This window comes from Protomyctophum bolini (assembly GCF_963924005.1).
Source record: "Protomyctophum bolini genome assembly, chromosome: 5".
In the NCBI taxonomy this organism is placed as follows: domain Eukaryota; kingdom Metazoa; phylum Chordata; class Actinopteri; order Myctophiformes; family Myctophidae; genus Protomyctophum; species Protomyctophum bolini.
This window is the reverse complement of record NC_137866.1, coordinates 37,604,623-37,632,176: the sequence shown is the minus strand read 5'-3', so window position 1 is coordinate 37,632,176 and position 27,554 is coordinate 37,604,623. Positions and strand designations below refer to the sequence as shown.

The window sequence follows — 27,554 nt, the reverse complement described above, 5'->3', positions numbered from 1 at the left end:
CATCGACCACATATAACTGCAACATCTGTCCCTGCCCCAGGAGCTATGTTGTGTCATGGCAGCCTCTCTCTCCCCCTCCTCTCTCTCTCTCTCTCTCTCTCTCTCTCTCTCTCTCTCTCTCTCAATTAGAAACATAGAGCATGAGCATCCATCTGGTAATCAGGTGAAGGACAAAAACAAGATCTGTATCAAATGTAATATAGAGTCTGCACACTGTTAAGGGTGATTCATACTGTGTAATATAGAGTCTGCACACTGTTAACACTGTGTCGCACAACGGAAATAGACAACTTACAAGCTCAAAGTGCATCGTGCTACGCATTGAAGCATTCTAATCAACAAGGGGGAAAACTAACAGCAAACAGAGTCCCTATGTATCAACAACGTACAATGTTCAAGACATTTATATGAAGACATATCGTCATTTGGTGCCCAAACATGATCTAACTGTCTAGAGTCACACTTGACATGTGGAACAGCTGTTCCACATGTCAAGTGTGACATGGCTAGCCATGTCACCCGAGTCTTATTTGAACCACAATATTGACAGCATCCAGATCTGTGTGTTTACCGTTACGTAGCCAGGCATGAGGGAACTGTTGGCTTGATGCTAGGTAATGATAAACACACTATCTGAAGGCACTTGTTGCCAACACCCCAGATGGTGTTACTGTTGAGAATGTCTCTGCAGCCACAGGGGTTGTTAATTAACACAGTTACACTAATGCTGAGGAGTTGGAGACATATATACTGTTTCATGTTACCGAGTTAATTTGTCACTGGCAAGATGACACATTTCTATTGCTAGTGTGGCTGTATTCTGTTTATGTAGAGAACATTGTGTGTCTTAATTTGTGTGTGTGTGTGTGTGTGTGTGTGTGTGTGTGTGTGTGTGTGTGTGTGTGTGTGTGTGTGTGTGTGTGCGCGTGCGTGGTCATTTTCCTACCTGCACCAGCGCAGCAAACAGGTACAAGATGGTGAAGGGCACGGTGATGGGTGCCTCTCCGCCCTGCAGCAGGGAGATGGCGTAGAGGAACACCATGTGACCGGGGACCACCAGCATGAGCAACACTCTGGCCGACTTGGAGTTTACCCCTAGAGGAGACATAGGATAGTATTAGGAACCACTGAGTTCACCCCTAGAGGAGACATAGGAACCACTGAGTTCACCCCTAGAGGAGACAGAGGAACCACTGAGTTCACCCCTAGAGGAGACAGAGGAACCACTGAGTTCACCCCTAGAGGAGACAGAGGAACCACTGAGTTCACCCCTAGAGGAGACAGAGGAACCACTGAGTTCACCCCTAGAGGAGACAGAGGAACCACTGAGTTCACCCCTAGAGGAGACAGAGGAACCACTGAGTTCACCCCTAGAGGAGACAGAGGAACCACTGAGTTCACCCCTAGAGGAGACAGAGGAACCACTGAGTTCACCCCTAGAGGAGACAGAGGAACCACTGAGTTCACCCCTAGAGGAGACAGAGGAACCACTGAGTTCACCCCTAGAGAAGACAGAGGAACCACTGAGTTCACCCCTAGAGGTTCTCAACGTGGACCAAATAACGTTAATCAGTGACTGATTTCCAGAAAGAAGACAGAAGGCATAAAATACATTCTCACTAGGGAAAGTATAGTTTTATTTTCGTTGCAAAAGAAAGTCAATGGTCACGTTTTCACCCCCAACTTGTCACTTATTGCAGTAAAAGTAATGAGCTAGTTCAAAGGGGGTAAAAAAATATGAGGGGTTCAGTGTCTTTGACACTAAGTCATGGGGTAGCCCAGTTTCAAACTGGCAACCTGGTAATCTGGTATATTTGTACACACTCAGTGAAGGCTGGATAGCCGAAACGTTTGTCCGTATTTGTTCAAAATGAAATAAACTATTTGAAGTAGGGATGCACCGAAAGGGAAATTCTTGGCCGAAACCGAATACCGAATATAGGAAACAGTTGGCCGAAAACCGAATACCGAATAGCCGAATATATCTTTGTTGTAAAGCTACCTGATTATGGCAAAAGACATGATTATGGCAAAACCTAACTTAAATAATAAACACTTATGGGTCCATTAAAAAACATCTAAATAATTGGAGGCTTTGTGATTAATTAATCTCAATTAATCACATTTTAATCGCATATCAATAGGCCTATTTGACCTGAGCAGTGAGCTTTTTTTTCTACATAAGCATATGCAATAAAAACAAGTAGTAATAATAATAGTGATAATAATATTATATATATAAAGCTTCTCTGAGTACTTAAAGACACTTTTCAAGGAGAACATGAGAAAACAAATAAAAACAACTTTATTAGAGAAAAACTAAGACTATGGAATAAAATAAATTAAAGTGGAATGAGATAGCAATATTCCAGAGGTGGGTTTGAATTAATACGTGGTGGCATGTCTCTGAGTTTTGGGAAGTGCATCGTTTTGACAGGTCTGCCTGCTCATGTGAACAGTGAAACCCTGACCATTAAACACGGGCAGAAGCAACAATACAGTCTATCATTCATTGTTAAAGCTCCAAATGATATTCCCATTCGTCTTTGTGTCTGCCCGTGTAAACGCAGCAGCGAGTGTGAGGGGTTGGGGAACGGATGGAAAGTACTAGTGTTAAAACTAACGTTAGCTCCCATGCTAGCTACTAGCTTCCCTCGTCAACAGTACACCACCACAGATCGGGTGGAAGCTGCTAATATCACGTTGCTTGTGCCCGTGGATGGGACATAAGATTTAGAAGGCTATGGAATCGTGGATGAAAGCACAGATGTGTGGATCTGCCTGTGCATTCCGTGACTGCTGCTCGTGTGTTGTGTTGCCTGCGACTGTCGCTGGCTGCAGGCTGCTGAATGATGCATAGTTAAAGAGCGTCATAAGCATGCGCCCTTCCTGCGCTGAAAGTAGCAGATCTACAAGCTATCTACCCGTCGCAATGCACAGCGCGTTGGGCTTGTACATCTGTGTTTTCCTCGCAGTTTAGTTCGATTCACAACTTTAGGACCACTACTACTATTCGGTGATATTTTTCGGCTTATTTGAGCCGAAACCGAATAGGCCGAAAATACATTTTTAGCCATTTTCGGCCGAATATTTTCGGTGGCCGAATTTTCGGTGCATCCCTAATTTGAACTGAAGTCTTGGTGTGTGCGACCCACTACCGTTATTTTGATACACACTCAGTTACACACACCTGAGTTACAAACGTGCAAGGTTCTATTTGGTTCCTAACTATCCTTTATCCTATTTAATTAGACCTGATGCCAATTCTAAGCCTAAATTCCCTCTAAGCCTTTCTTACTGTTTCCTGAAATATACATACTGTAAACCCAAAATCTAAAATGACACGCATGCTTTCTCGGATTGAATGGGCTATTTAGCTGGACCCCATGATTTTGAGAACCAGTGATGTAGGAATTGTAGGCACAGATTGTGAGTGCATGTGACAATAGCCCCAGTACCTGAAGAGAAGAAGGTGATACAGGGATTGGGCCAGTGTTGTCTCATTTTATAGGGCAGAACCCCGGGAATACTCCAGAAGTGGAGATAAGTGGAGATCCTGCTGGCCTGAATGGCCACAAGGTTGCCACCCACACCTAGAGAGAGAAAGAGAGAGAGAGAGAGAGGGAGAGAGAGAGAGAAAAAGAGAGAGAGAGAGAGAGAGAGAGAGAGAGAGAGAGAGAGAGAGAGAGAGATTGATTATTGATAGATTCATGCATTCATTGATTCATTGATTCATTGTGTGAGTGCGAGACAGAGAAAACATCTCAAAGGGATTCATATGAGAGATCTAATCCATGGCTGTGATTTTACTTCTCGACTAGTTTAATATGAATCAGGATTTCAGGATAAAGAGAGCCTATACAAATGACAATGACATGAGGTGGTACAAATTACAGATAAACGTAATTTCGTCCTTGACTTGTCTCCAATGGATTATTTGCTTTGCAAAATAAGGAATCAGTCTGGCAAGACTGACAATCGGAAAAGAATGTTCTTTTCCACTGGGGCCGGTAAATACTCGGCTTAGAACTCAGTGACACTTTATATTGGAGGCGCAGCTGACAAGAGTTTTATTCGAGTTATGAAAGCAGTCACACACTGCCAGAGTCCCACCAGGGCCTGCCAGCATCCTGCAAGGGCCCCACAGAACCCCGCAGGGCCCCGGCAGCCTCTATAGACAGTTTCACCCTTTTTTTAAAACCCCTACACAGGACTCAACCTGGACCAGTGGAGATGAGGTATTTGAAAAGTGAGAAGACAAAAGGAGCGTTGGAAAAGACATTATGACACGGAAAAGCATATGGAAACATGTGCAGTCATATGGCCCCAACAGTGAAATGAGACACTGCATACTGTATGCAAAATCCATATGTGTTCCAAGTTCTAGATGGTACGGTACATACCGTATGTTTTCTTTATATTATTTATAGACTATGTGAGCCTCAGAAGACATCCCAGCATTCTATCTAAGAAAGAAAAACTATGAGCATTGTTACTGCTCCTCACTTCTAAAATATGACCCATGTTTATCCTTCAACATACAGTAAAGATCAATTCAGGATTACAGGATTACAAAAGATTACATCATGTCCACATTTCATTATGTTGACAATGTGCAGTTCTTACTGCCCATGGTACGTGACATGATACTGACTATGATAATATTAGCCCATGACACTGACCATGATACTGACATGATACTGTCATGATACTGACATGATACTTGATACATGATAAAAATAAATGATCATCTGTGCAAAGATAGGATACTGAGGGAAATAACGAATGCTGTCTGATTAGATACTTTGTTTCACACATGTATACACATAATATGGAGCTACTTATAAGGCACAACATATGGATGAAGACATTTCTGGTAAAGAAACTCATAAATGTCAGACCTGATTTCCAAACAATCATTCAAATGACTTTGCAGTTAGTTATGATGTTGAGATACAAATCTGTGTCTAATCCTATAACATCAAGCCACCCATCCAAGAGCACAGTGCCTCAGACACCAACACACATGCCTCATTTTGAGAGATGGAAATGTCTTGCGGTTGTTTCTGGTGGTCAAAACACAACACAATGTACTGGTGTGTCCAAGCCAGCAAGGGAAACTCAAACCAGATTGGTGTGTGTGTAGCATTAACAGCTGAGAGCAGTATAATGAAAGAGGGAGAGAGAGAGAGAGAGAGAGAGAGAGAGAGAGAGAGAGAGAGAGAAAGAAAGAAAGAAAGAGAGAGAGAGAGACAGAGAGAAACAGATAAATAAATATAATTCGAGAGAGAGAAACAGGAAACAAAGGACAAAGACGGACAGACAACGGGAGAAAGTCAACTAGAGAAGAAACAAAGTGATGCTTAATCTTCCCTCTAGGCTATCATGTGGTGGTGTGTCACACTCTGAAAATAGCCGTCACGATGCCAACACATTGTGTGCTTATAGGTTGGCTATTTTCGGAGTGCGACATTGTTTGTTGTACACCAAAGAACACAGCAAGTCAGCAGTCAGGCGTGAGAGAAAGAGAGAGGAGAAAGAGGTAGAGAAAGAAAGAAATTGAGACATAGAACGAGACAGAGACACAAAGAGAGAGAGAGAGAGAGAGAGAGAGAGAGAGAGAGAGAGAGACAGAGATAAACAGAGAGTAAAATGAATAGCAGACTTTGTCAGACTCTAGGGGACCATCTGTCTGCCTAGTCACGGTCCACTGTGGCAATGGAAGGGTAAACAAATCAACAGCTTCGCTGTTAGTCTCGGCTAGTTAGGGTTGTGTGTGTGTGTGTGTGTGTGTGTGTGTGTGTGTGTGTGTGTGTGTGTGTGTGTGTGTGTGTGTGTGTGTGTGTGTGTGCGTGTGCGTGCGTGTGTGCGTGCGTGGATCCTTAGATGCACAATTAGCTGAAGCAACACACACACACACACACACACACACACACACACACACACACACACACACACACACACACACACACACACACACACACACACTAATTTAAGCATTCACACTCATCATGCCACCTTTTGTGAAGTCATAGGTCATGCCATGTCATCTTTTGTCAAGTCATCTCTTGTCTTTCCATGTCATCCATATCATCTCACCATTGATGACGGGCGTGAAGACAGCCATGCCCTTGAACTTTGGATCGCTCACAGTCTTGTCCAGTATGAGACCCCCAAAACTGAAAATAACAACCAGGAACACAATCAAATTCAAAGTACACATCGTAGCTGTTGGGAGGAAACCTTTAAACCTTTCAGGAAATGTAGTCAAATGTAGTAATTATTTAGTCACAAGCTCTTACTTTTCATTGGTTATATATTCGTGAAATCCACAGACAGTGTACTTAAAATTCCCATACTGTAGCTATATTTATTTGCCTTATTTTTGTGCAGGACTATTTTGGGAAACCTATAGTCATTCTTTAGGACACAACCGTCCAAATATTTGTTTGATGGTGTTTGATACGTGTGTATGAGGCCTAAGACTTTAGTTCAGGCTTCTGTTTGGGCACTCTCAGTACTACAGGACCCCAGTTGTGTGTACTGTGGAGTTTACAACTCGACATGCAGCTGCACAAACAGGAGCAACAGAATGTGTTCTTGTGGAAGTATGCTACAATATTAATTATATTAATTTATGTTCTAACAATTCATTGTGAAGTAATTCAAATATTGTTTAAAAGGTTTGTTTTTAGCTGAGTTACTTATAATACTAGCCATGTGTTAAGCCTGTAATTTACCAAGCTCCCTCACCAGAGCCCTGTGGTGGGCATAATTATAGCATCATACCCCTCCTAAGCATATACAAGCCTTCTGCCTCCATTAAGGCTACTAATATTTTCTAGACAGACTAAACCACTTTCAACCTGGCATCCATTTTTGGGCATGTTATTATAGGCAACATTCTTGCTATACTTTTGTGAAAAAGTTGGGATATTATGGAGATACGGTAATCTTTCCGCCCAACAGTGACAATTTATAACACTGGCAAGGAATTGACGTCACTTTACTGGACTGGCGCTTACAAGCCAGTCAGCACAAAACCTCTGGGAACGCAAATCCATCCATAATCACATAGGTTTGGGATTTGGGGTATTCATGGAATTTGGGGGAATTCATACAAACAACATCATTGAGGGAAATTGTGAACATCTTTGTTTTGATTCAGGGTATTGTGCATCGTACCAGTCTTTCACAATAAGTTGTATACAACATGTGTGCAGGTTGTTTAGTTTTGTTTGTGTTCATAGAGTTCACTGCTGCTGTCCTTTAGTTTCGACTAGTCCTGTATATAGTCTGTTCATCTCATCTGGTCTCTGCAGTAATGTGTGGTTACAGGGATATTTTCATGTGTATTATCTATGGATTATTTATGCTCTCTTTGACTGATTTGTGTTCTATTTTGTGTGCGTCTGTGCGTGCGTGCGTGAGTGTGTGCGTGCGTGAGTACCTGCTGATAGACATGGCCACTATAACAGGTTGCCATCCAGAGCGGAGAACTTCTCTGATCTGTGGACTCTGGCGAGCGAACATCACCCACACAGGAATCAGAGCCAGGAACAGCACACACACACATGGAGACAGGTACCATACATCTACACACAAGCACACACACAAAGGGGGAGAGTTAGTGCATATACAGTACTATTAACATACAGATGAAGCTGTGGTGAACACATTCACATACTGTATGCATGCATTGCATGCACAAAATACACAAAAGCATGAGATGAGTAGGATCTCAATTAAGATATGTAAAGCCTATTCTATGTGTCTATGATGTAGATGTGACCTTTGCTGCTCTCTAGTGGTATTGGACATAAATGTCATAGAAATTATTCCACAGTCCTTGAATGCTATTATAGTCATTGTACGTCTCCTGAAAGCCGCAAATAGAACCTGTCATCTGTTCATCATCATTTCCGTTCACCAAAATATCTTTAAATCATATTTCTTAATTTCCATTCATGCCAACCTGCAGGCAACTATATACGTATATCCACGTCGACCAATTTGATTTAAAGCAGCGACTGCAGTCACTAAATTCAAGCGACTGCAAAGACCAGACGGAAGTGTGCGGCGGGACGAGACAGAAGTGTGCTGTAGTGTCTTTGCATATTTCCACTGAGTGCTTCTTTTGCACACGGACTGTGACTGTTTGTGACGGAAGCCTTTGGAAAGGCTGTGTGAGTCAGCAGTCTGTCTCCAGAGACTGCTCGTGCCTGGAGGCTCAGCCAGTTGGTGCATAGACCATAGACCAGAATGCTCCTTGCGGTCGTGATGACCTGGGGTTCCAGTACGACTACCAACTTGTCCCTTACTTTCCTGCCTCTCTATCTACACGACCTATACAGTATGCAGCTGAAATACAAATGCCAAATCTATCTTTAAAAGAAAGAGGGGGGGGGGGGGGGGGAAGACAGTACAGCCTAACGGAAAGTATGTAAAAATGTTGTCTTTTGGCGTTGAAAGGGAGTGTAAGTGATGTGTTTTTTGTAGAAAATAAAATAATAATAAAATAATAAAATAATAATTGTAATTGTAATAGAAATACATAATTTTAAATAATAATTTTAAATAATAATTGTAATTTTAATAAAAATACATAATTTTAAATAATAATTGTAATTTTAATAAAAAATACAATCTATATAGATAGATTACTATCTATATTCCGATCATCAGCTATAGCATGTGTGTTCAGTAACAGGGGTTCCCCTGGCTCTCCAGCTCTTTAGTAAACTAGTTAAATATTCAAATACATGTTCAGGTCGGGATACCAATGTTAACCAATCAGTACAGAGAACCATAAAGATCATTAATGAGCTTCAATTTTACAGTGTTCCAATTCCAATTAAGTCTGCTTTCATTGTTATTCATTTCTTTATGCTTAGGCAAGTGATATGTTTTATAGCCTACCCACCAGCAACCCTCACCTGGATGAAGTGGACTTGTTTATTAACCCCACCCCATCAACACAAACACATACATACACACAAGCGCACATGTGCATGCTCATGCACACAGCCACACACGCATGCACATTCCCAGAGTGTATAGAAGACATTTCAGACTTACAAATGAAAGTACATGGCTGACACAAAAAAAATGTAAACCCTTTTTCAACTTGCTCACAATCGGAGTACCCATCGGCAAAAAATAAGCCCTCTTTTCATTTGAATTCGTCAACAGTCTTGAGAGGCAGACTTGCCCATGACAGCTACAGTACACAAAACTAAAATGTGGAAAATAAAGTGAATTATGTTAGGGATACCGCAAGATAACATTAATGGTGGATACAGATGGCTGAGTGCACACTTTACTTTCATCTGCTGTTTCTAAGGGCATTTTTGGCTGACACTGTAACTCTGCACCACCATTATTGCAACAATATGATACAGGATACAAAAGGGGCTTCTCACAACATCCATATGGCCTTGTGATTAATCCATGCAGGGTTAGTTTCACAGAAAAACACTTGCTGGCGCTTATGTGTCCGTGGTCAGTTTTGTGGGGTAATGTCATCTTGACGCTACATTGATACACGTAGGCCCTACACAGAACCTTCGTCAACGACTGGCAAAAATAAATCTTTTGATAGAATCCATGATGGAGTCAATACCCAGAGAAACAAGTTACTCTGTTACATTTACATTGTAACTGTACTTGTAAAAGTTGTGTTATCATTTTAATGGTGTTATACTCCATTTTATTTGGCTACATTTTGCTATTTGGACGACTTCTTGTTTCACTTGAGTCAGTATTTTTGTTTAAGTACTTTTACTTCTACAGTTTTTGGCTACTCTACGAACCTCTGCACTAAAGCTTGTACTTTGTCGTATGTAACAAGAAACATGCCAAAAATAGCCCAAAATGCGCCGTGACCTTGTAGATCTATTCCCGGCAGATCTAAATGACGTGACAGTATAATTTAAGCATGACTCAGTGATTACACAATATTGATAACAGAACTCCACATTTACAGCCAACGGATACCCTATCCATTCCAACGAGAAAACTATCCTATACCCAATGAACCAATCAGTTAAGACATCTGAGAGGTACAAGATGAAAGAGTAGTAGCGCACATCCAACCTCTTGAAGGCAGATGCTGGCCGCGAAGTGAACTGAGATCAAAGAATAAAAAGTACTGCTTCCTTTGACAGTTAAATTTTTTGTTTCGCAGTTACAGAGAGTGACACTCTGTAACTGCAATATTTTTAAAAACACATAGCTGTAAGCTTGTTTTCTTTTTTTCTTACCTATATATTGATAGAGCGTGCTGCTGACTCCAGCCAGCAATGACAGCGTAATGAGGTCACCAAGGCTGGCTGCGATGGGCGTGGCAACATTGTCAGGGTTTATCCCCACCTTCCTGGAACCAATGATCACACCGATCATCACCAGACCTAGATAGACAGATATATAGACACATATATAGACTGATATACAGTATATAGACATATATAGACAGGCAGACAGATATAAAGACAGATACAGACAGACAGACATCCACTGTATACAGTATAGCACGCATGGATTGTAATCTTGAGCCTAAAGAAAGACTTTAGCAAACTGTTTCCGCGCTGACACTGCACGGTCGGTGTTACTGTTGACGTCAGTCTACTTTAAATTCTTCAGCCACTGAGGCCTCCTGAAATGAGTGGGATTATTTCAAACGGCAATAAATAATGGACGACGTACGTAATGCATAAATGATGCATGAGGAAGAGAAATGTGGGACATGTACAGTCAGATGTCTGAGTAGGTTAGTGTGCTGAAGTTGGTCTTTGCAGAAACACATTCACTCTAGATTTAGGTGAACAGAGACAATCTAGGACATGAGATTACGTGATAGAGGTACATTCATGACGACATAAATGACTACAAAGTGGTGGTTATGAAATGAAAATCGCCTGACTTCAACAGAGCCCCAGACACCTTTTTTGTTTGCTTCACTCAGTTTTATAGATTTTGTGCAGTATGTGGTCGTTTTATGGCTACAATTCTGGCTCTCAGTGTAAAACGCCTTTTCAAAATGTTTGCCTCCTTATATTGTCCTCTACACACTTATATCATTTGACAATCCCTTAAATTGTGACTCCGCTGTCATCTGGGGACACGACCCAGAACCACTGCAATGGAGCACCGGTTCTCAACGTGGTCTCCATGGACCCCCAGACGTCCTCGAGTGTGTTCCGAGGGGCGTTCAGGGACCAAATGGACCCTTACGCGTCTGTAACTCAGAGTTACTGGACCCCACTATAGAGAGACTTGCCTAGGGAGAGAGCGGCGACGAAGGCCGTGATGATGCTGCTGGCACACAGGACGGCTGCCTGGTCCAGCTCCACCCCTCCCCTGGACACAGCCCCCAAACACACGGCCGCTACGGCCGCCAGGAAGCCCACCACGGTGGCCTGGACCTGCATGGAGACACACAGACGTCCATACTTTACAGTATGTGGTGGAAAAAAGGACTCACATTTTTTAGAGGCGCTAGACATGGCTTTTGAAGATTACGTCATATGGCAGCCAAGTCTAAAGGACCGCTTCACTACTTTTCAACCTATCTTCATATAATAGGTCCTCACTAATAATCATGATAAAATGGCACGATTTTTTTCCTACTCAGTCTGCGTCTCATAGGAGGGCTGTGGGCAGTTTAGAAACCGCCCTCCAGTGACATCATCATTAGGCAGATCTTTTTTAAACAAGATTTTTTACAAAAATGTTTAGATTTTTTTTTCGAGTTGTTTAGGGCACTAAATGACGACATAATGTGGCCGATATAAATACAGTGGGCGCACACCCCTCACTTCACACAAGGGTGATTTTTTTTCACTAAGGTAAAATTATCAATACGGCAATGTAGAAATACTCTGTTACAAGATAAAGTCCGGAACTAAAAATGTACTGAGTAAAAGTGAAAAAATATCAAAATTTACTTAAAGTACCAAAAGTACTCATTATCCCATTTCACAAGTTATCAAATGTAAAATGTGTCAAAAAATATCTTTTGAAAAGATCAGATCTACAAACCTGAGCTTGTAGATCAGGTACTTTCAAATGGCCAAAATGTATATATAGCATAGGGCATATAAGTGGTTACTGTATGTTTTGTGTGGTATGGCAGGAGTGGAAGATGGAAGGGTATTCAACGTATCAAGACAGGGTTCATGAAAATGTATCTAAAAAGGTATTTTAAATGTACTCGTTTTCATAGCTTACAGACTATTGGACGGAAACATTTGTGGAATTGACATTGTGGAAGCCAACAAGTATGCCTTGCGAGAGACTGCTAAAAAAAGGAAACAAAATACTACAATATGCCATGTCATGATGACAAAGTAGAAAATCATAAAAGAATCACACATGTGTGAAGTGAGGGGTTCTCTTATCATATACATCATCATACATGATCTCATGAACAACTGAATTTATGTGATTGGTTGGTTAAATTTACATCATATTTGGCGGACATTTGACCTAATTTCTCCTGTCATTGTCAATGGCAAAGTTTGAGACGTGTGGGGACAAAAGCAGTATAGGATCACACCCGTGTGAAGTGAGGGGCACTCTTATCATCATACATACATCATACATACATACATCTCATTCCGGCCAATCAGAATTTGCGTCCTCACCTTCGTCATCAATGTTTGTGTTACGCAATGTTTGTGTTACTTTACACAAACACTCAAAATTGTCCATTCATTATCAATGGCATTTAATGTTTGTGTTAGGACAACATTTGGGTTACACACACCGAAAGCTGAACGTAGGAGGGGCTATCATGCATCATCATACATCACATTCCGTGCTACACACCTACACACAAAGCTGTGCATAGGGCTAGCGCCCCTCAAAAATATGATATTGTGAAGGGGCTATTTATAGCGCATTTCATTACATTATGTATTCCAAATGTGAAGAGATTCTTCAAAGTTTCTTTATTGACATTTTCAAATCACATATGGGTAAATAAAACAATAGCATTAAAAAGAGTTGTCACGGTACGCTCCTCTGCCCTTGGACTTTGCCTGTGTTTTGGGACTTATTACTTGTATTCTGTACCTTATTTTGTAGTAGTGTTCCGTGATTTCCTGTCTGCCTTGTTTTCTGTCACCTGCCTTGACTCACCTCCCTGTATTAGTGTAACCCATAGACTGTAAAAAAGTATGGACAAAGCGTTCCCCGGGTCTAACATGAACATAAAATGAAGCCTGTCAGTCCTTGAATTGTAAATCGCCATCTTTCTAGATCCGTTTGGGCCCAGACAACGAGGCGGGACTTCCCCCCTTCTTCTTAGTTGGTTTTTATTTTGACTCGAGTGGGTGGGGAATCCCGATCATAGACTGTAACGGTAGCCACGCCCCTCAGAACATACGCGACTTTAAAAACTTCCAAAAAGAATATTATGACATTAGAAATGAGACTTTAAACTAGTGACTGGAAGCAGAAAGTATTCATGACAATGTTTATTAAGGTAATACAGTCTAGGTGAAGTTGGGCCCAAATACATGGACTTCTATGGGGCTATGGGTTTTTTTTTGGGCCCAATGACAGCGCCACAACAGGCCATTATATGAACTTTCAGGAAATCCCGATTTCCTCAGTGGCTTCACAAAATATCTGTCTGACTGCCCCCCTGGTGTAACCCTAGCCACCTGTGTCCTGTTGCCCGTTAGCCTATCCCAGTGTTGATTGTGTATTTCAGTCTTGTCTATTTATATGCCCCAGTGTTTGCAGTTCCTTGTCAGTTCGTCGTCGTGAATGATGTGGTCTGTTCCTTGTGTTTCCCTATACTAGTTTATTCATAGTTATTCCAAGTCCTAGTTGTTCCAAGTTATTTCACAGTGTGCGTTTTTGGGACTGTCCTACACCTCCAGAACCACATCGTGACAAGAGTATGTTACCCCTCCCACCCCCTAAAGTTTCAGCTCATACAAATAAGACACATTAACATTGAAAGGAAATGTACACAAGGATAAACAAGTCAAAGAAATTAAGTATACACAGTAGAATATGCAAATGTGAAGAGGTTGTGTTGTTGTATTACCTGTATTAGAGCCAGGTTACTATACACCATGGTCCACTGCTTAGCAGGGTCATCCATCTGACCAGTATTAGCCTATAAACACACATACACTTTTAGTAGAACTGACACTAAATTCACAGTATCCATTCAGTACCAGTCCAATGTTAAATTCAGAGCAGAACAACTCATACATGCTGACTAGTAGGCTATACATATATGACATACACATGTGAAGATGCTAAGTTGTAGTAAAATATAGTCTTGGCCATGTCTTTCGGCCAGGCGGAGACAATAAATGAATCAAAAAACGTACAGCAGTGGACAGGCGAGCGGCCAGCGTCATCTCCAGGTTACCCTTCAGTCCCACCAGAGCAGGAACCATGATGAAGATCTCTGTTATCACCTTGAACACCTCCCAGTGCTGGAACACACGCACGCACACGCACACACATGCACAGAAACACACACAGGAAGTTTCATCAGAAAAACAATTTCACACAGAGAGACATTAGAAAGACAGACTCACACACGCACGCACTATAAAAGCGCAATTACCTTTAATCAATAGATTAATGACAATGGCGAGAAGTGGGTTAAGAATCCAAATGATCTCACGGGCCAGATGACATTTTATTTTGTATTGTAACTCTAGACAAACAAAATTCACAATATAAAATAAAATGTCACTACATAAATACAATGACAGACAAAACTATTATAATATAAACGGTCCTGTTCCTGTCCTAATGCTGACTAATGCTATTCCTACAACAAAAACTGTCTGGATTTATTGTCTCCACCAGGCCGAAAGCATAGGGAGAGTATGTTTTGCACTCCGTCCATCCATGTCCATGTCCATGTCCGTGTCTGTGTGCGTGTGCGTGTGCGTGTGCGTGTGCGTGTGTGTGTGTGTGTGTGTGTGTGTGTGTGTGTGTGTGTGTGTGTGTGTGTGTGGTGCCAAACTCTAAAGGTGAGGGACCTGTTGCGGCCCGAACCTCTAGTTATATACCCTGCATAAGTGTCAGCTTAGTTGCCATCTAATAGCCTATGGACTAAACCCCTGTTTCTATTATGACATCCTTATCACAAACATCACCATCACTACTGTCATCATTGCCACCATTATATCTAACGTTATCTTCTGATCAGAACAAGAACACGCTTGCCATTGTCTCAACTGCCTGATTTATAATCATGCAACATTCTCACATGGCTAATCTCACAAATATTATGAACCGTGTCTGTGATTCATCGTGAGTTTGTAGATCTCCTATATTCTTGGCATAAATTAAGCCTGACCCAATAACCTACTTTTTTTCACGTCTCCATTGCCAGCAGACACAGGTGCATACTATACATGCTACAGTAGATTTACTAGACAAGTTCAGCCGGTCTGCGCGGGAAAAGCCTGAGGGTCCACTTTCACACTCTTGGAGTAAAATGAACATTGAGGACTTTTCTGTGTGGCCACACCGTCTGCCTCACTATTTCGTCTCATCACGGTGCCATCACTGCCATGCCAGCTTATGTGGACGGGAAAAAAGAGCAAGGGGGATAACTGGCAGGCTGAACATATGGGGGGGAGGGGGGTTGATCCAGTGGTTGATTCTAGGAGGGGGAGTTTATTTTTACACGCAGTTCTCGGGTTCTGGAATGGCTGGGATCCGGCTGAGAAGTGTCACACTTGCAAGCGGCTGTCATGGGATGTGGCCCAATTCTACACTGGCTGCTGTTGTTCCCTGGTGGGCTCGAACCCTCTCCATCTCTCTCTGCATGTACTGTAACTAACTGTACACAGTATAGGCAGACCAAGCACCATGGCATGAATATCCACACCATGGTTATGGTTATGAATTGTTTTATCCAGTGCACATCACGTTTTCTGTAAGAGTCTGCTTACTGTAAGTCTCGGACACCATACAAAAATCTTTGGCCCACAGAAACATAGTCCAAGGATTCCTTCTTAAGGTTCTTACGCTGTGGTTCTGAAGGAGGCTAGCCATATACTGTATGTGATCTGTCTGCGCATGTCTGCGTGTCCATTTGTCCGTAGCTAATCTCACAAACCGCTGGGCCAATCAGCACCAAATGTGCAAACTGCCAGTGTTTGACTTTTTGAGGGCCGCTAGCCCCTCCAATATGTGGCTTTTGAAGATTACGTCATATGGCAGCCAAGTCTATGGACTTTAATGTTTGCTTAGGGCAACGTAAGACGTTATGTAGCCAGCATGTACAAAAGTAATACAATTTACTCCCATTATCTCTCTAGCTATAACTAGAATTAAATGAAAGAAAACTATGACCTACTAGCAGCAGGCTACTAGTAACTAGTAACAAAAGTTTTCAAATATATAGTTGCCTCTGAGGTATAGTGGAGTCTAAGTATAAAAGTATTGAAATTTGGAAATACTAGTAAAGTAAAAACAAAATACCTCAAACCCATAGTACTTAAGGCCCCCCCCCCCCCCCCCCATCCACATCAGCATTCACATCCCCACCCTTGATTCAATCAACAGTTACATTTCGTCCCGAGGCTGCCCCCCCTCCCCCTCTCTCTGAGATGTCCAAATGTGATTTGGAGGACCTGGCAGAGGCTGAACTCAAACAGATACAATCCTGACACTAAGTATTACGTATCTCTCTGTGTGTCTGTGTTCCATCCACTCAGCTGTCCACCACTACCTTCACCCTCCACTTATACACCATACGACCTCGCCACCCATCTGCACAGTCATCCATCTGCAAATAGGCATCCAGTGTGCCATCTGAAATTGGTTATCCATATGTATGTGCAGTCATCTCCCTATCCGACAGGACAGGAGTCACAGGACAGAATATACTGTAGATAAGGATAAGATATCACGATAATGAATTGCCCCCATGGGGCAATAGAGTTAGTAGCTCTTTACTTCGATATAAAATTACATTGTTATAATATATTATGTATTATCTTATATCTTATGCTATATCCTTTGAAACATCAACAGTTTCTCTCAGCTGTTCATACTTGTATAAGATCCATGACGATGCCGGCAGACACCATTCCGAGTCCCGCCACCAGGTACGGTACCATGACCTGGGCGGCGATCCGCCACGAGCTCTCCGGCAGGAAGCCGTGCTCCGAGCGCGTCAGCTTCCATGTCACGCCGCGGAGCTTGCTGCCCTTGTAGCAGAGCTCCACTTCCAGACGAGTCACCACCATGTTGGGTTAAGTAGTGATGGAGTTCAACCAGTCTGTTAGCCCATGGCTGTCCCAATGCAAAAGTGGTGTGTTCAGTTAAAGCAAAATATCGTTGCCGTCTCTGTTAGCATCAAATCAAATCAGCTTAACTGGCCCCCTTTGCCCTAAAAAGTGAGGGAGGGAGAAGTGGACGGTCAAATGAGTGATTTTATAGATGCGCCAATAGATTTAAGTGTCGGTTTGATCATATTTATTGATAAATGCTTTAGGCATCAATTGAAAAACAACAGCAAATTATCCAGTTATTCACTTCTTCCTTCCTGTGGTTAAGGCTTTCTAATTCAACACATGTTTTAATAAGACGTCTTACAAAATGAATATGTGTGTCCTTATCTTACCCCGTTGATGTCAGAGGAAAATGTAATCCAAGTAAGGAAAAATTAATTCATTCTAAGCTGTTGTGCTGCTAGAAGTGAATGAAGTCAAAGAAATAAGATACTGTCTCCAGGACTCCGATTGTCTTTGCATCCACTGAAAGTTGGAACGAATTCTCTGTAGAACACCGACGGAAGCATGACATCTTCTAGTGAGTCAGTGGCGTTGAGGTGTCCATTTGTCAGCAGGAGCCGGCCACAAAATCATTAAAAGGCTCTCCCGTATTCACAGGTCACGATGTTTCCCGGCACGTCTGATGTGCTGCCTGACTAAATGATGCCGTCAGACAAGCAGCAGCTCTCCACGCACATTGCTTCTCTCTCAGGCAAAATGGAACAAGATAAACTGACGCAGATACATTTGCACATTTCATATCATCGTCATATTGAATTATGTCCTGTTTTCATTAAGTCCAGATGGACCAGCTTATTTTGGAGCTCAATCATCATTAGCATATAAATGATGTTCTTAAAATGACCTGTCTCTTTAATTAAGATCGTGAGAGGCTTCGGGGTTTCTGGCTGCTTTGCGGACAAGCAAATAGTTCAAGTTTGTTGAATATCCAATTAACAGACTTCATTTGTTAACTCCACTTGCCCCAGTCCTGTGAAGTCAGTCGATTGTGATGTCCACTTACTGTTACAGGTCCACTAGGGTCCAACAGGCCCTGAATGTCTGTGTCTCTCTGTCTGACTCACTCGCAGACGTGAAGACACTCAAAACGTCCAGTGTCCTGTAAGTTGCCCTCCCCAGATGTCTGCAGCCCGTCTCGGTCACACTACTATGCGCTGGCCGGGTGACAAACAGTCTGACGAGACGGAGGAAGGTAAAACGTTGTGACCCATGACAGCCGCATGGGAGATCCACTGGCAGAGTGTAGCAGCCGGCGTCCAGGAGCGGGTTGTGTCTGCTCGTGTCAGCAGCACCGGGGAGTCCTGCTTTGCTGTGTGACGTAGCATAAAAACAGGGAGGGCTATCTGCTACGCATCATATCCGAACTCACTGAGGAAGACCAATCTCTCCCCCTCTCTCTCTCCTCTTCCTCTCTCTCTATCAGTTATGTGGCAACCTCTTACTCTCCTGTTCCATGTTATCTACCCTTCTATGTGTTCTTTCACTCTCCATCTTGTCTTTCTCCTGCAGTCTCTTTGCTGTGTCCTGATCCCTGCTCCCCCCGCCCATGTTTCCCTCTCCATTCCCTCTGCTCTCTTCTCTTCATCTCTGTTCTCTCTTGCTTCCATGCACTCTCTCTCTCCATCTCTCCTTATAGTTTCTGCTCTCTTCTCTCTCTCTCTCTCTCTCTCTCTCTCTCTCTCTCTCTCTCTTTCTCTCTCTCTCTCTCTTCTCTCTGTCCCTCTCTCTCTCTCTGTCTCTCTCTCTCTCTGTCTGTCCCTCCCTCGCTCACCTCTCTTCCTCCTTAGCTCTCTCTCTCTCTCCCCATCTGTGCTCCCTCCCTCCTACCTGCTATGTTTACACTCTGGCAGGGGTGTAAAGTAACCCAGTACGGTACATGTATTCAACTACTGTACCTTTTCTCAGCCGAGCAACGAGGGCATCTATTCCCTTTATGGATTGCTGAGGTGGAGCTACACCATCAGCTCCTCCCAGTACTTGCGGCACATCTTAGCTAACCAAGCTGTGTTATTCATACATACACTGGGTTGATGGTGCCCGGAAACAAACTGAGAACGTTGCGAGTTACTGAGATACCCCGGCACATAGAATGATGCTCACTGTGTTATGAATTCATTATCACACTTTTCCTCACTGAGTTGAAAGAGCTGAAAAAGAATGTGTACTCTCAGCTATAGTAAGAGCATATCTTTCTATCGAACAGCTGCCATGGGTCTATTTAAAATAGAAAAGACATGACAAAAGAAGGAATGGACTGACTTAGAGAAAGTATTTCCTGTGTGACTTGAAAGTCGTGTCATTGAAACTCTTGGAGATATACCTGGAAATCAACAAATCAACATCAGCTTAATGTATCCCTAAGTAATTGGCAATGGCTATGAGCCAAAGAGTTTGACATTGGTGTATTACCATCTTCTCTCAGTGTCCTTGTCTGTCCCCTGGCCGAGCGAGACAGCTCAAATAGATACAGTTTCAGAGTGGATGGATTAAATACTGATTAGCTGCAGATGGAAAGAGGGTCAGCTGTCCTCATACATTGCAACGAAAAAGTACATACATTTTTTACTTATGTAAAAGTGTCAATACTGCAATGTAGAACTACTCCGTTACAAATGAAAGTCCGGAATTCAAAAAGTATTCTAAAAGTACAAAAGTATTGGCATAAAAATGTACTTAAAGTACAAAAAATAGAAAGTACTCACTAGCAGAATGTCCCATTTCAAGTTGTCAAATGTATACAAATCTTTTGAAAATAGCAGGTCTACAAGCTCACAATGCGTTGCATCGCGATGCATTGTGAGCTTGTAGATCTGCTATTTTCAAATGACCGATATGTATAGGCCAGGACTGGTTATTGCCATGGTTAATGTATGTTTTGTTATAATAATCCAAATCTACAAAGGAACTAGTAACTAAAACTTTCAAATGATTGTAGTAGAGTAAAAGTACAATATGAGATGTAGTGGAGTACTGGCAAATGGAAATACCTAAAAAAGACGTATGTAGAGTAAAAGTTACTTTCCACCACTGCTTCTAGGCATACATTACAACGATCACTTGATACTGTGGTGTGCACACTGTACAGTACAGTACAGTACTGTACAACACAGAATACACCACCCGGAGCATCACAGACTGTACAATACTGAATACAGACTGTACAATACAGAATACAGACTGTACAATACAGAATACAGACTGTACAACACAGAATACACCACCCGGAGCATCAGACCCTCCTCACAATGAAGTCTGCCCAGCTCCTTATCTGAGCCCATGGGCGTCACAAAACGCGACACCCCCCCCTCTCACAGATCAGTGATGTCATCCCCCCCACTTTGACTGCTTTGACCGATTTTTTGTTTTTGTTTTTCCGCTTGGATGTCCGTTATTAACACGTTATTATGGATCCCAGCGCAGTTCTAGGAAAGCCACGCTGTGATTGGCCAACTAGGTTTCCCTTATCCCCTATCTATGGAGGGTGTGCGCATGCATAAAGTGAATGGCAGATCGAGTGGCAAAGTGAATTTAATGTTGTTTAAAGTCATTTAATGCAATCAAATAAGATGCATGGGCTGTCAAGGCCAGAAAGTAGTTTTTTGCCACTCAGTAGGCATTCCTGCATAACTTCCGGGTTTGATGATGATGTCACACGCATACCCTCTATTGGCCATCGCAAATGGATTGATTTGAATGGCCATCCAGCCAATCACAGCTATAATCACAGGTTGTTTATTTACAGCATGGCTCAGAAACTAATTTCAGATTTATTTGTTGGGCTCAAATAAAAAGCCCTGATGTGGTTCAGGTTGTGGAGTAAGAGTTGTTTGCATTTACTGTATTGCGTTGTGATGGGCCACATGTGCCAACTTCTGTTGCTAAAATGCCTACTGTATATGCCTACTCTACTGTATTGTGTTCTGACGGGTGGCCGCCAGACCCACTGACCCGACCCGAAAATTGCGCATAGAGCCCCCCCCTCCACCTTCAAAGATGCTAAAATGCCCCTGTGAGCCATCCAAGTCATCTCCAGGCTTGACTGTCAACAACACCCTGCTTGCTGGTCTGCCTGCATGCATTGCTCACTCAACCCCGTACAACTAATCCAGAATGTCGCAGCACGCCTGCTCTTCAACCTCCCTAGAATTTCACATCTCCGCCCTTCGGCGTTCCCTTCGCTAGCTTCTGCAGATTACTGCCAACACCCATGGTGATGACCTACAAGGCAATCAAGGGCATGAACCTGTACATGTGCTGTTACAGATACAACCCAGTGAACCCACCAATACTAGACATGGCTATGCCACTGAACAGGTTATGGGTGTTTTCTTTACTCTGAATCTTAAGAGAACATGTGAGGTAAAAAGCAGTAACACGTTTGAATGGGCTCCCGCCACATATAACAAGGATAGGCAATAAATCAAGCTGCGAAGGGTTTGGCTAGCTTGTTTGATTTTTGGACTGTAATTGGATCCTTTTTTTCTTTTCTTTTTTTGTACACATGGATGCATATCCATGTGTACAAAATCAGTTATTTGCGTGACCACAAATTAAGTATTTAGATGTCGTTTAGACATGGTGTCCTGGATACCAAATTGATTTCTTTGCACACTTATATGTGGCCATTTACCATGTCGTTGATTAACGATGGTGCATGGCATCTACACTCTGACCTTCCACTTTATAAGTTACTCTGAGTCTGGATATGAGTGCCTGATAATGCCTAAACTGTACAGTTCGAGTGACAGGATGATAGGCGTATGTTATGAGAGAGAGAGAGAGAGAGAGAGAGAGAGAGAGAGAGAGAGAGAGAGATTGATGTCATAAATGTCATAAAACAGACACCACCACCAATTGCTAAATTATGCGTGCACAGACGTACACACACACACACACACACACACACACACACACACACACACACACACACACATACACATACACACACACTGTACCTGCACAGAGTCTAGCACCATGCCCGCCATCACCATGCCCATCCCTGCCAGCAGGTAGGGGAACACCACCTGTAGACAAATCCAAAGCGACGACTCCTCGTCCAACTCCTTGGCGAATGTCACCTTAGTAGGCCTCTTGTCTTCAGCCGGCTTCTTGGGAGCCGGCTGCAGAATGGGGGACAAGAAGGGCTCATCCTGCCCGTCTAAAGCGTCTGCCAGGCGGGCATCAGGGCTGCCACCGGCCTGGCCTTTGCCCTTCCCCTTGGGGCGAGATTTCTTGGGTTTCTTCCTTTGACGGGCTTGTTGTGTGTCGTCACCTGGCATGGTGCTGGTGGGCGTAGGGGCGGTGGTGACTGTGGTGGGTCAGTCTGACAGAAAGACACAGTAAGTAAAAGGACTGGGGTAGGGAATACATAAAAGGACTGGGGTAGGGAATACATAAAAGGACTGGGGTATAGGGAATACATAAAAGGACTGGGGTATAGGGAATACATAAAAGGACTGGGGTATAGGGAATACATCCAATTCTGCTATATGGAAAATATCTTACCAACAATATGAGACATTTCAACATCAGGTATAAAAGGTTCTTGAACATTAAAAAATGTAGAGGGAAGAAAATGGGATTGTCTTCTGGACCCACATGGGAACAGTGTGGCATGGAGCCGGTGCTTTGTTGTCTTGTTTCACTGAGATATCATTCATTGGATATCAATTCTGTAAACTTTGTGACATAGTTTTAAGTTTTATACTGTATTCTTTCTATTTACATTTGAGTCTCAGAGATGAAAAGCTTAAATCGCAAATTTTACATTTGAACCAAATGAACCATAACTCGGAAATAAAATAAAAAAACAAATATTTCTAGATTTGCAGAAACATTGTGCATGTCTGTACTGTAGCTACATGTATTTGTATGTTTTTACAATTGTATATACAAATCTGAATGGAAAATATTTACACATGTCTAAAACTATTTTACGTCATAGTGTAAACACAAACATTGCGTAACATTGCAAACATTGATATGTGGCTTTCAACTCTCAACAGTCAGTAAGAAGTCAGTGATGATGACGATGATAAGAGCGCCCCTCACTTCACACGGGTGTGATTTTATTGTATTATAAATCAGTTATAGCCTAATCCATATAGTGTATTATCATACAATGCATCATAATACTTTATATTGTATTAGAATTAGTTATCTGGGGTACTGCGAAGGGGTACTTTATTTGAATGAAAACGGTATATTTTGAAGCGGCGTGGACTGTGGTGCTAAAGCTGTACTCAAAATCGGGCTAAATAAAGTGGGGTCTCTGCGTGGCAGTCGGCAGTGGCACCAATAGTTTCCAGCAACGTCTCGTCAGGGTCAAAACCCGCTCGGAGCCATGGATGAATTCGGACATACTGACTGCAATGAAAGCCAGAGACAAAAAATGCTCTGAACTTCTAAAATGCAAGTCCAAGCTAGCCAAACGCTTCGACAGTGATCTCCAAACCCAACTGGGCATGGTGGAGGTGAACGGAACACTGTCCCCCCCCCCCCCCAGTGAGCTGTGGCGTTCCACAAGGAAGCATACTAGGACCTTTACTGTTCCTAATATATGTAAACGACATGACATCAGATTGTGACTGCAATTTTTTCCGGTTCGCAGATGACTCAGCACTGCTGGTCTCGGACAGGAACAAACTGCAGGTTGAAAAGACCCTCAGCTCTGAACTTGGTAGAATCTGCACCTGGCTCGCTGATAACAAACTATCCTTACACCTGGGAAAAAATGAATCCATTCTATTTGGATCAAATAGTAATCTCGGCAAGGCAAATGGCTTCTTGGTTAGAGTGGGTGATAAAATGGCCACCAACGTAATCAAAAAGGTCAACCAAAGAACAAGATTCATATACAGGATCTCCTCACTGGTCAACAAAAACACCTTGAAGACCCTAACAGGAGCCCTCGTACAAGGTTTCTTCGACTACGCTTGCACCTCCTGGTATACCACAGCACCTCTAAGGCCCTTTAAACAACGCTCCAGACTTCCCAAAACAAACTGGTCAGGCTACTACTTGGCCTCACTCCCCAAAACCACCTCACCCCTGCCCACTTTGACAGGCTGGAATGGCTTAGGGTTGACGACAGAGTACAGCACCTTGCAATGGGTCTGGTCCACAAGATTCGCTACACCACCAAGATACCCATGTAGGCCTACCTGTCTAAATACTTCCTTAATGTCAACGAAGTCCACACCCACAACACCAGAGGGAGTTCAACAAACCATGTGCAACCCAGATTCGGCACAAACAAGGGACTAAATTAATTTCGCTCCCATGCCATCAAAATGTGGAATGCCCTACCAACAGTCATTAAGACATGCGAATCCCTTGACTCCTTCAAAACTGCTCTCAAAGGGCACCTACGGACGGCTGCAATTCGAAACTGGCCCCCGTAAAATCTGAATCCCCCACCCACCCCTGTTCCCCCTCACTGTATATCTTTATTTTCCCTTTTTACCTCCTATGATGATTTCCTTTTGACTATATAGTTTGTCTCTAAATGTTTTGATGAATTGAAAATGGGGGCCCTATTGTAAACAAGTGTAATGCTTTATGGTGTCGTCCACTCACTGTTAATAGTTTTTGTATTGAGTTGTACTTGAAATGTAGTGTAATTCTGCAAACTGTTAATAAATCAATCAATAAATCAAACCCCCCTCTCTCTGATCCCCGCCCCCTTTGGGGCAAGCTGAACCATAGCCGAACGGTGTGATTTGTGAATGACAAATTCATGAGCTGTACGTTTGTAAAACTAATTTGCGTATAGTGCAGCCGGCAGCCAGCGGTCCTATGCGCGAAAATAGACAATCTACACAACGTCTACAACAATAATATCTACGACTCTCGATGAGACACAATATTGTGAGCTATAGCCCCATATGAAACGGAGGGAGTGGTTCCATATGGAGCTTAATTGTAAGCTTGAATGCACATTGTCTTTTTATTTTTTTTAATGATTGAATACTCTTTTTTTTTTAGAGACTAATCAATGGGATTCCGCAGCCAAACATTTACCGGTACACATCAAGGGGTGCGTCTTTCTTCTACGTCGTCCCACGTTGCCAATATGCGTGAATTGTTACAACGTTATAATGTTACAATGTTGCAAAACAAACAACAGCCAGCACCAACGGTAAACATTCATACACATACATACAGTGCTGTTGATAATCTGCTGATGGTCGCCTGACCGCCCCGTCAATAAACACATGGTCATTCACAACAATAATGATCCAACATATCGGAGATATCCACGTCAGACGTGCTACAGGAGGCTGCCATGGCATGCATGGACAGACCATAATAGTACTAGCAGTAGCAGTGGTAACCAATAATTACACCACTACTCGCACTGTGATTGGTTTGAAACCAACGGGAGGAGGGGTCTAATAGGCAGTCCCGCCCTCTAAAGAAAGTGAATATATTTATCTGATTCTGATGGATATCAATATCATGCTGATAATTCAAAATTATAATTATTATATATTATAAATAATAATAAATGACATGACAAAGAATAGGAGTAGGCCTAATTGCAGTGTGCATGCCTGTGTGTGTTTGTGGTCCCTCGCACACACACATAGGGTATAAAATATTTCTCAGTTACAGGAGTCAATAAAGGTTTATCTTTTGAATAAATAAATTGTTAATTGTATTGACGCACAATACAAGACATGATGCAATTTGCAATGCAATTACAATAATATAGTAAAAATAAAAAACACTTTTCAACCTATCTTCATATACAGTAATTGGTCCTCACTAATGTAATGTTCATGATAAAATAGCACAATTTTCTCCTGTCTCATAGGAGGTCTGTGAAAAGCCCATCCACCAGTGACATATCATTAGGCAGCGAGATTTAAAAATATATTTACATTTTTATTATCGTGAGAACGATGGCTTCCATTCAGGAATAGAAAGCCTGCAGTTTCTATTAGCTGGGATTCCCCATCGATGATGTCACTGGTGGACAGGTTTCTGTTGAAAAAAATGTGTGCTATTTTATCATGATCATTAGTGAAGAAGTTTTAAGTGTTTACAATTCAATCTAGAGAGATACAGAGATCAGAGATACAGACCAAGAGAGAGAGACGGAGACAGACAGAGAGAGAGAGAGAGAGAGAGAGAGAGAGGCCTAATGGACAGAGCAAGAGATACAGAAATATAGAGAGAGATACAGAGAGGGGGGCACACAAACAGACAGCAGCAACAATAATAAAATCAACAACTGTAATGACAACAATAAGCTATAACTGTCCGAGTGTCCGGTCATATTCCATGGAAACTCGACCCACAGCCAGAGGTCACGATCCATGGTATTGTTACAAATATAGCCTAACCAAATGAACCCTGCAGCTTGTACACTGTAAGAGTCACAATAGATTAACACTGAGCATTCATACTGTGTGACGGACATTGCTCTCTATAGCAAAGGTTAGTCAAAGTCCTTACCTTTCCTATCAAGAGATTGTAAAGCAGATCCACTGAGGTGAACACCAGTCACCCAGAACAACTGACAGTCACTGTGAGCGCCCCACTCGTGCGTGCGTGCGTGTGTGTGTGTGTGTGTGTGTGTGTGTGTGTGTGTGTGTGTGTGTGTGTGTGTGTGTGTGTGTGTGTGTGTGTGTGTGTGTGTGTGTGTGTGTGTGTGTGTGTGTGTGTGTGTGTGTGTGTGTGTGTGTGCTTCTATCAATGTACATTCAAAAGCTACAGTACGTGTGTATGTTCCATGTGTGCCCATGCCGTGCTCACTGAGCTATGTTGTGAATCTTTGTGCTGTGCGTGTATGTGTGCTGTGCGTTTGTGTGTGTGTGTGTGTGTATGTGTGTGTGTGTGTGTGTGTGTGTGTGTGTGTGTGTGTGTGTGTGTGTGTGTGTGTGTTTGTGCGCGTGTGTGTGTGGTCTTAAATTTCAAGCCATTGGCAGATAAGGATATCCCTCCGTCTGTCTGACCTCATCTCACTCTGTCAGTTGCAGCTCGTTCACTTGCAGTCCTGCACTTTAAAATAGGCCCTGCAGGTTCATTTGGTTACTCTCAAGAGTTCCATTAACACTTATGCCTACTTAAAGTCACACTTTCAACTTGGAATATACAGATAATATAATATAGCGTTCTCTAATTAACCTTTGATGACTGTCATCAAATCAGAGAGTAATCATTCATGCTGCTATCCTATTGTATGCCATCCAGTGCTGAATTTAACATTTGGGGGAACAACATTAGTACTACTGTAGGCACATTTTACACGTCGGTATG

At 42.5% G+C, this 27,554-nt stretch overlaps 1 protein-coding gene across 4 annotated transcripts in view; it reads right to left on the bottom strand.

Moving 5' to 3' along the window:
- Positions 1-26,869, bottom strand: part of LOC308315438 (solute carrier family 41 member 3-like) — a 30,200-nt gene extending 3,331 nt beyond the window's left edge. The window contains exons 1-11 of one of the 4 annotated variants that reach the window (XM_080763407.1): positions 26,751-26,861; positions 26,174-26,276; positions 22,244-22,611; positions 14,352-14,459; positions 14,060-14,131; positions 11,279-11,423; positions 10,263-10,409; positions 7,451-7,595; positions 6,100-6,179; positions 3,459-3,593; positions 947-1,095 (exon numbers count right to left, since the gene is read on the bottom strand). In XM_080763407.1, coding sequence (XP_080619533.1) covers positions 947-1,095; positions 3,459-3,593; positions 6,100-6,179; positions 7,451-7,595; positions 10,263-10,409; positions 11,279-11,423; positions 14,060-14,131; positions 14,352-14,459; positions 22,244-22,567 — 1,305 coding nt within the window. In that variant the 5' untranslated portion in view covers positions 22,568-22,611; positions 26,174-26,276; positions 26,751-26,861. Of the gene's footprint in view, positions 1-946; positions 1,096-3,458; positions 3,594-6,099; positions 6,180-7,450; positions 7,596-10,262; positions 10,410-11,278; positions 11,424-14,059; positions 14,132-14,351; positions 14,460-22,243; positions 22,612-25,448; positions 25,600-26,173; positions 26,277-26,750 lie in introns of those variants that run through there. The other 3 variants (XM_080763405.1, XM_080763406.1, XM_080763408.1) reach the window with 3 other exon arrangements.
- Between the last annotated feature and the right edge of the window lie 685 nt (positions 26,870-27,554).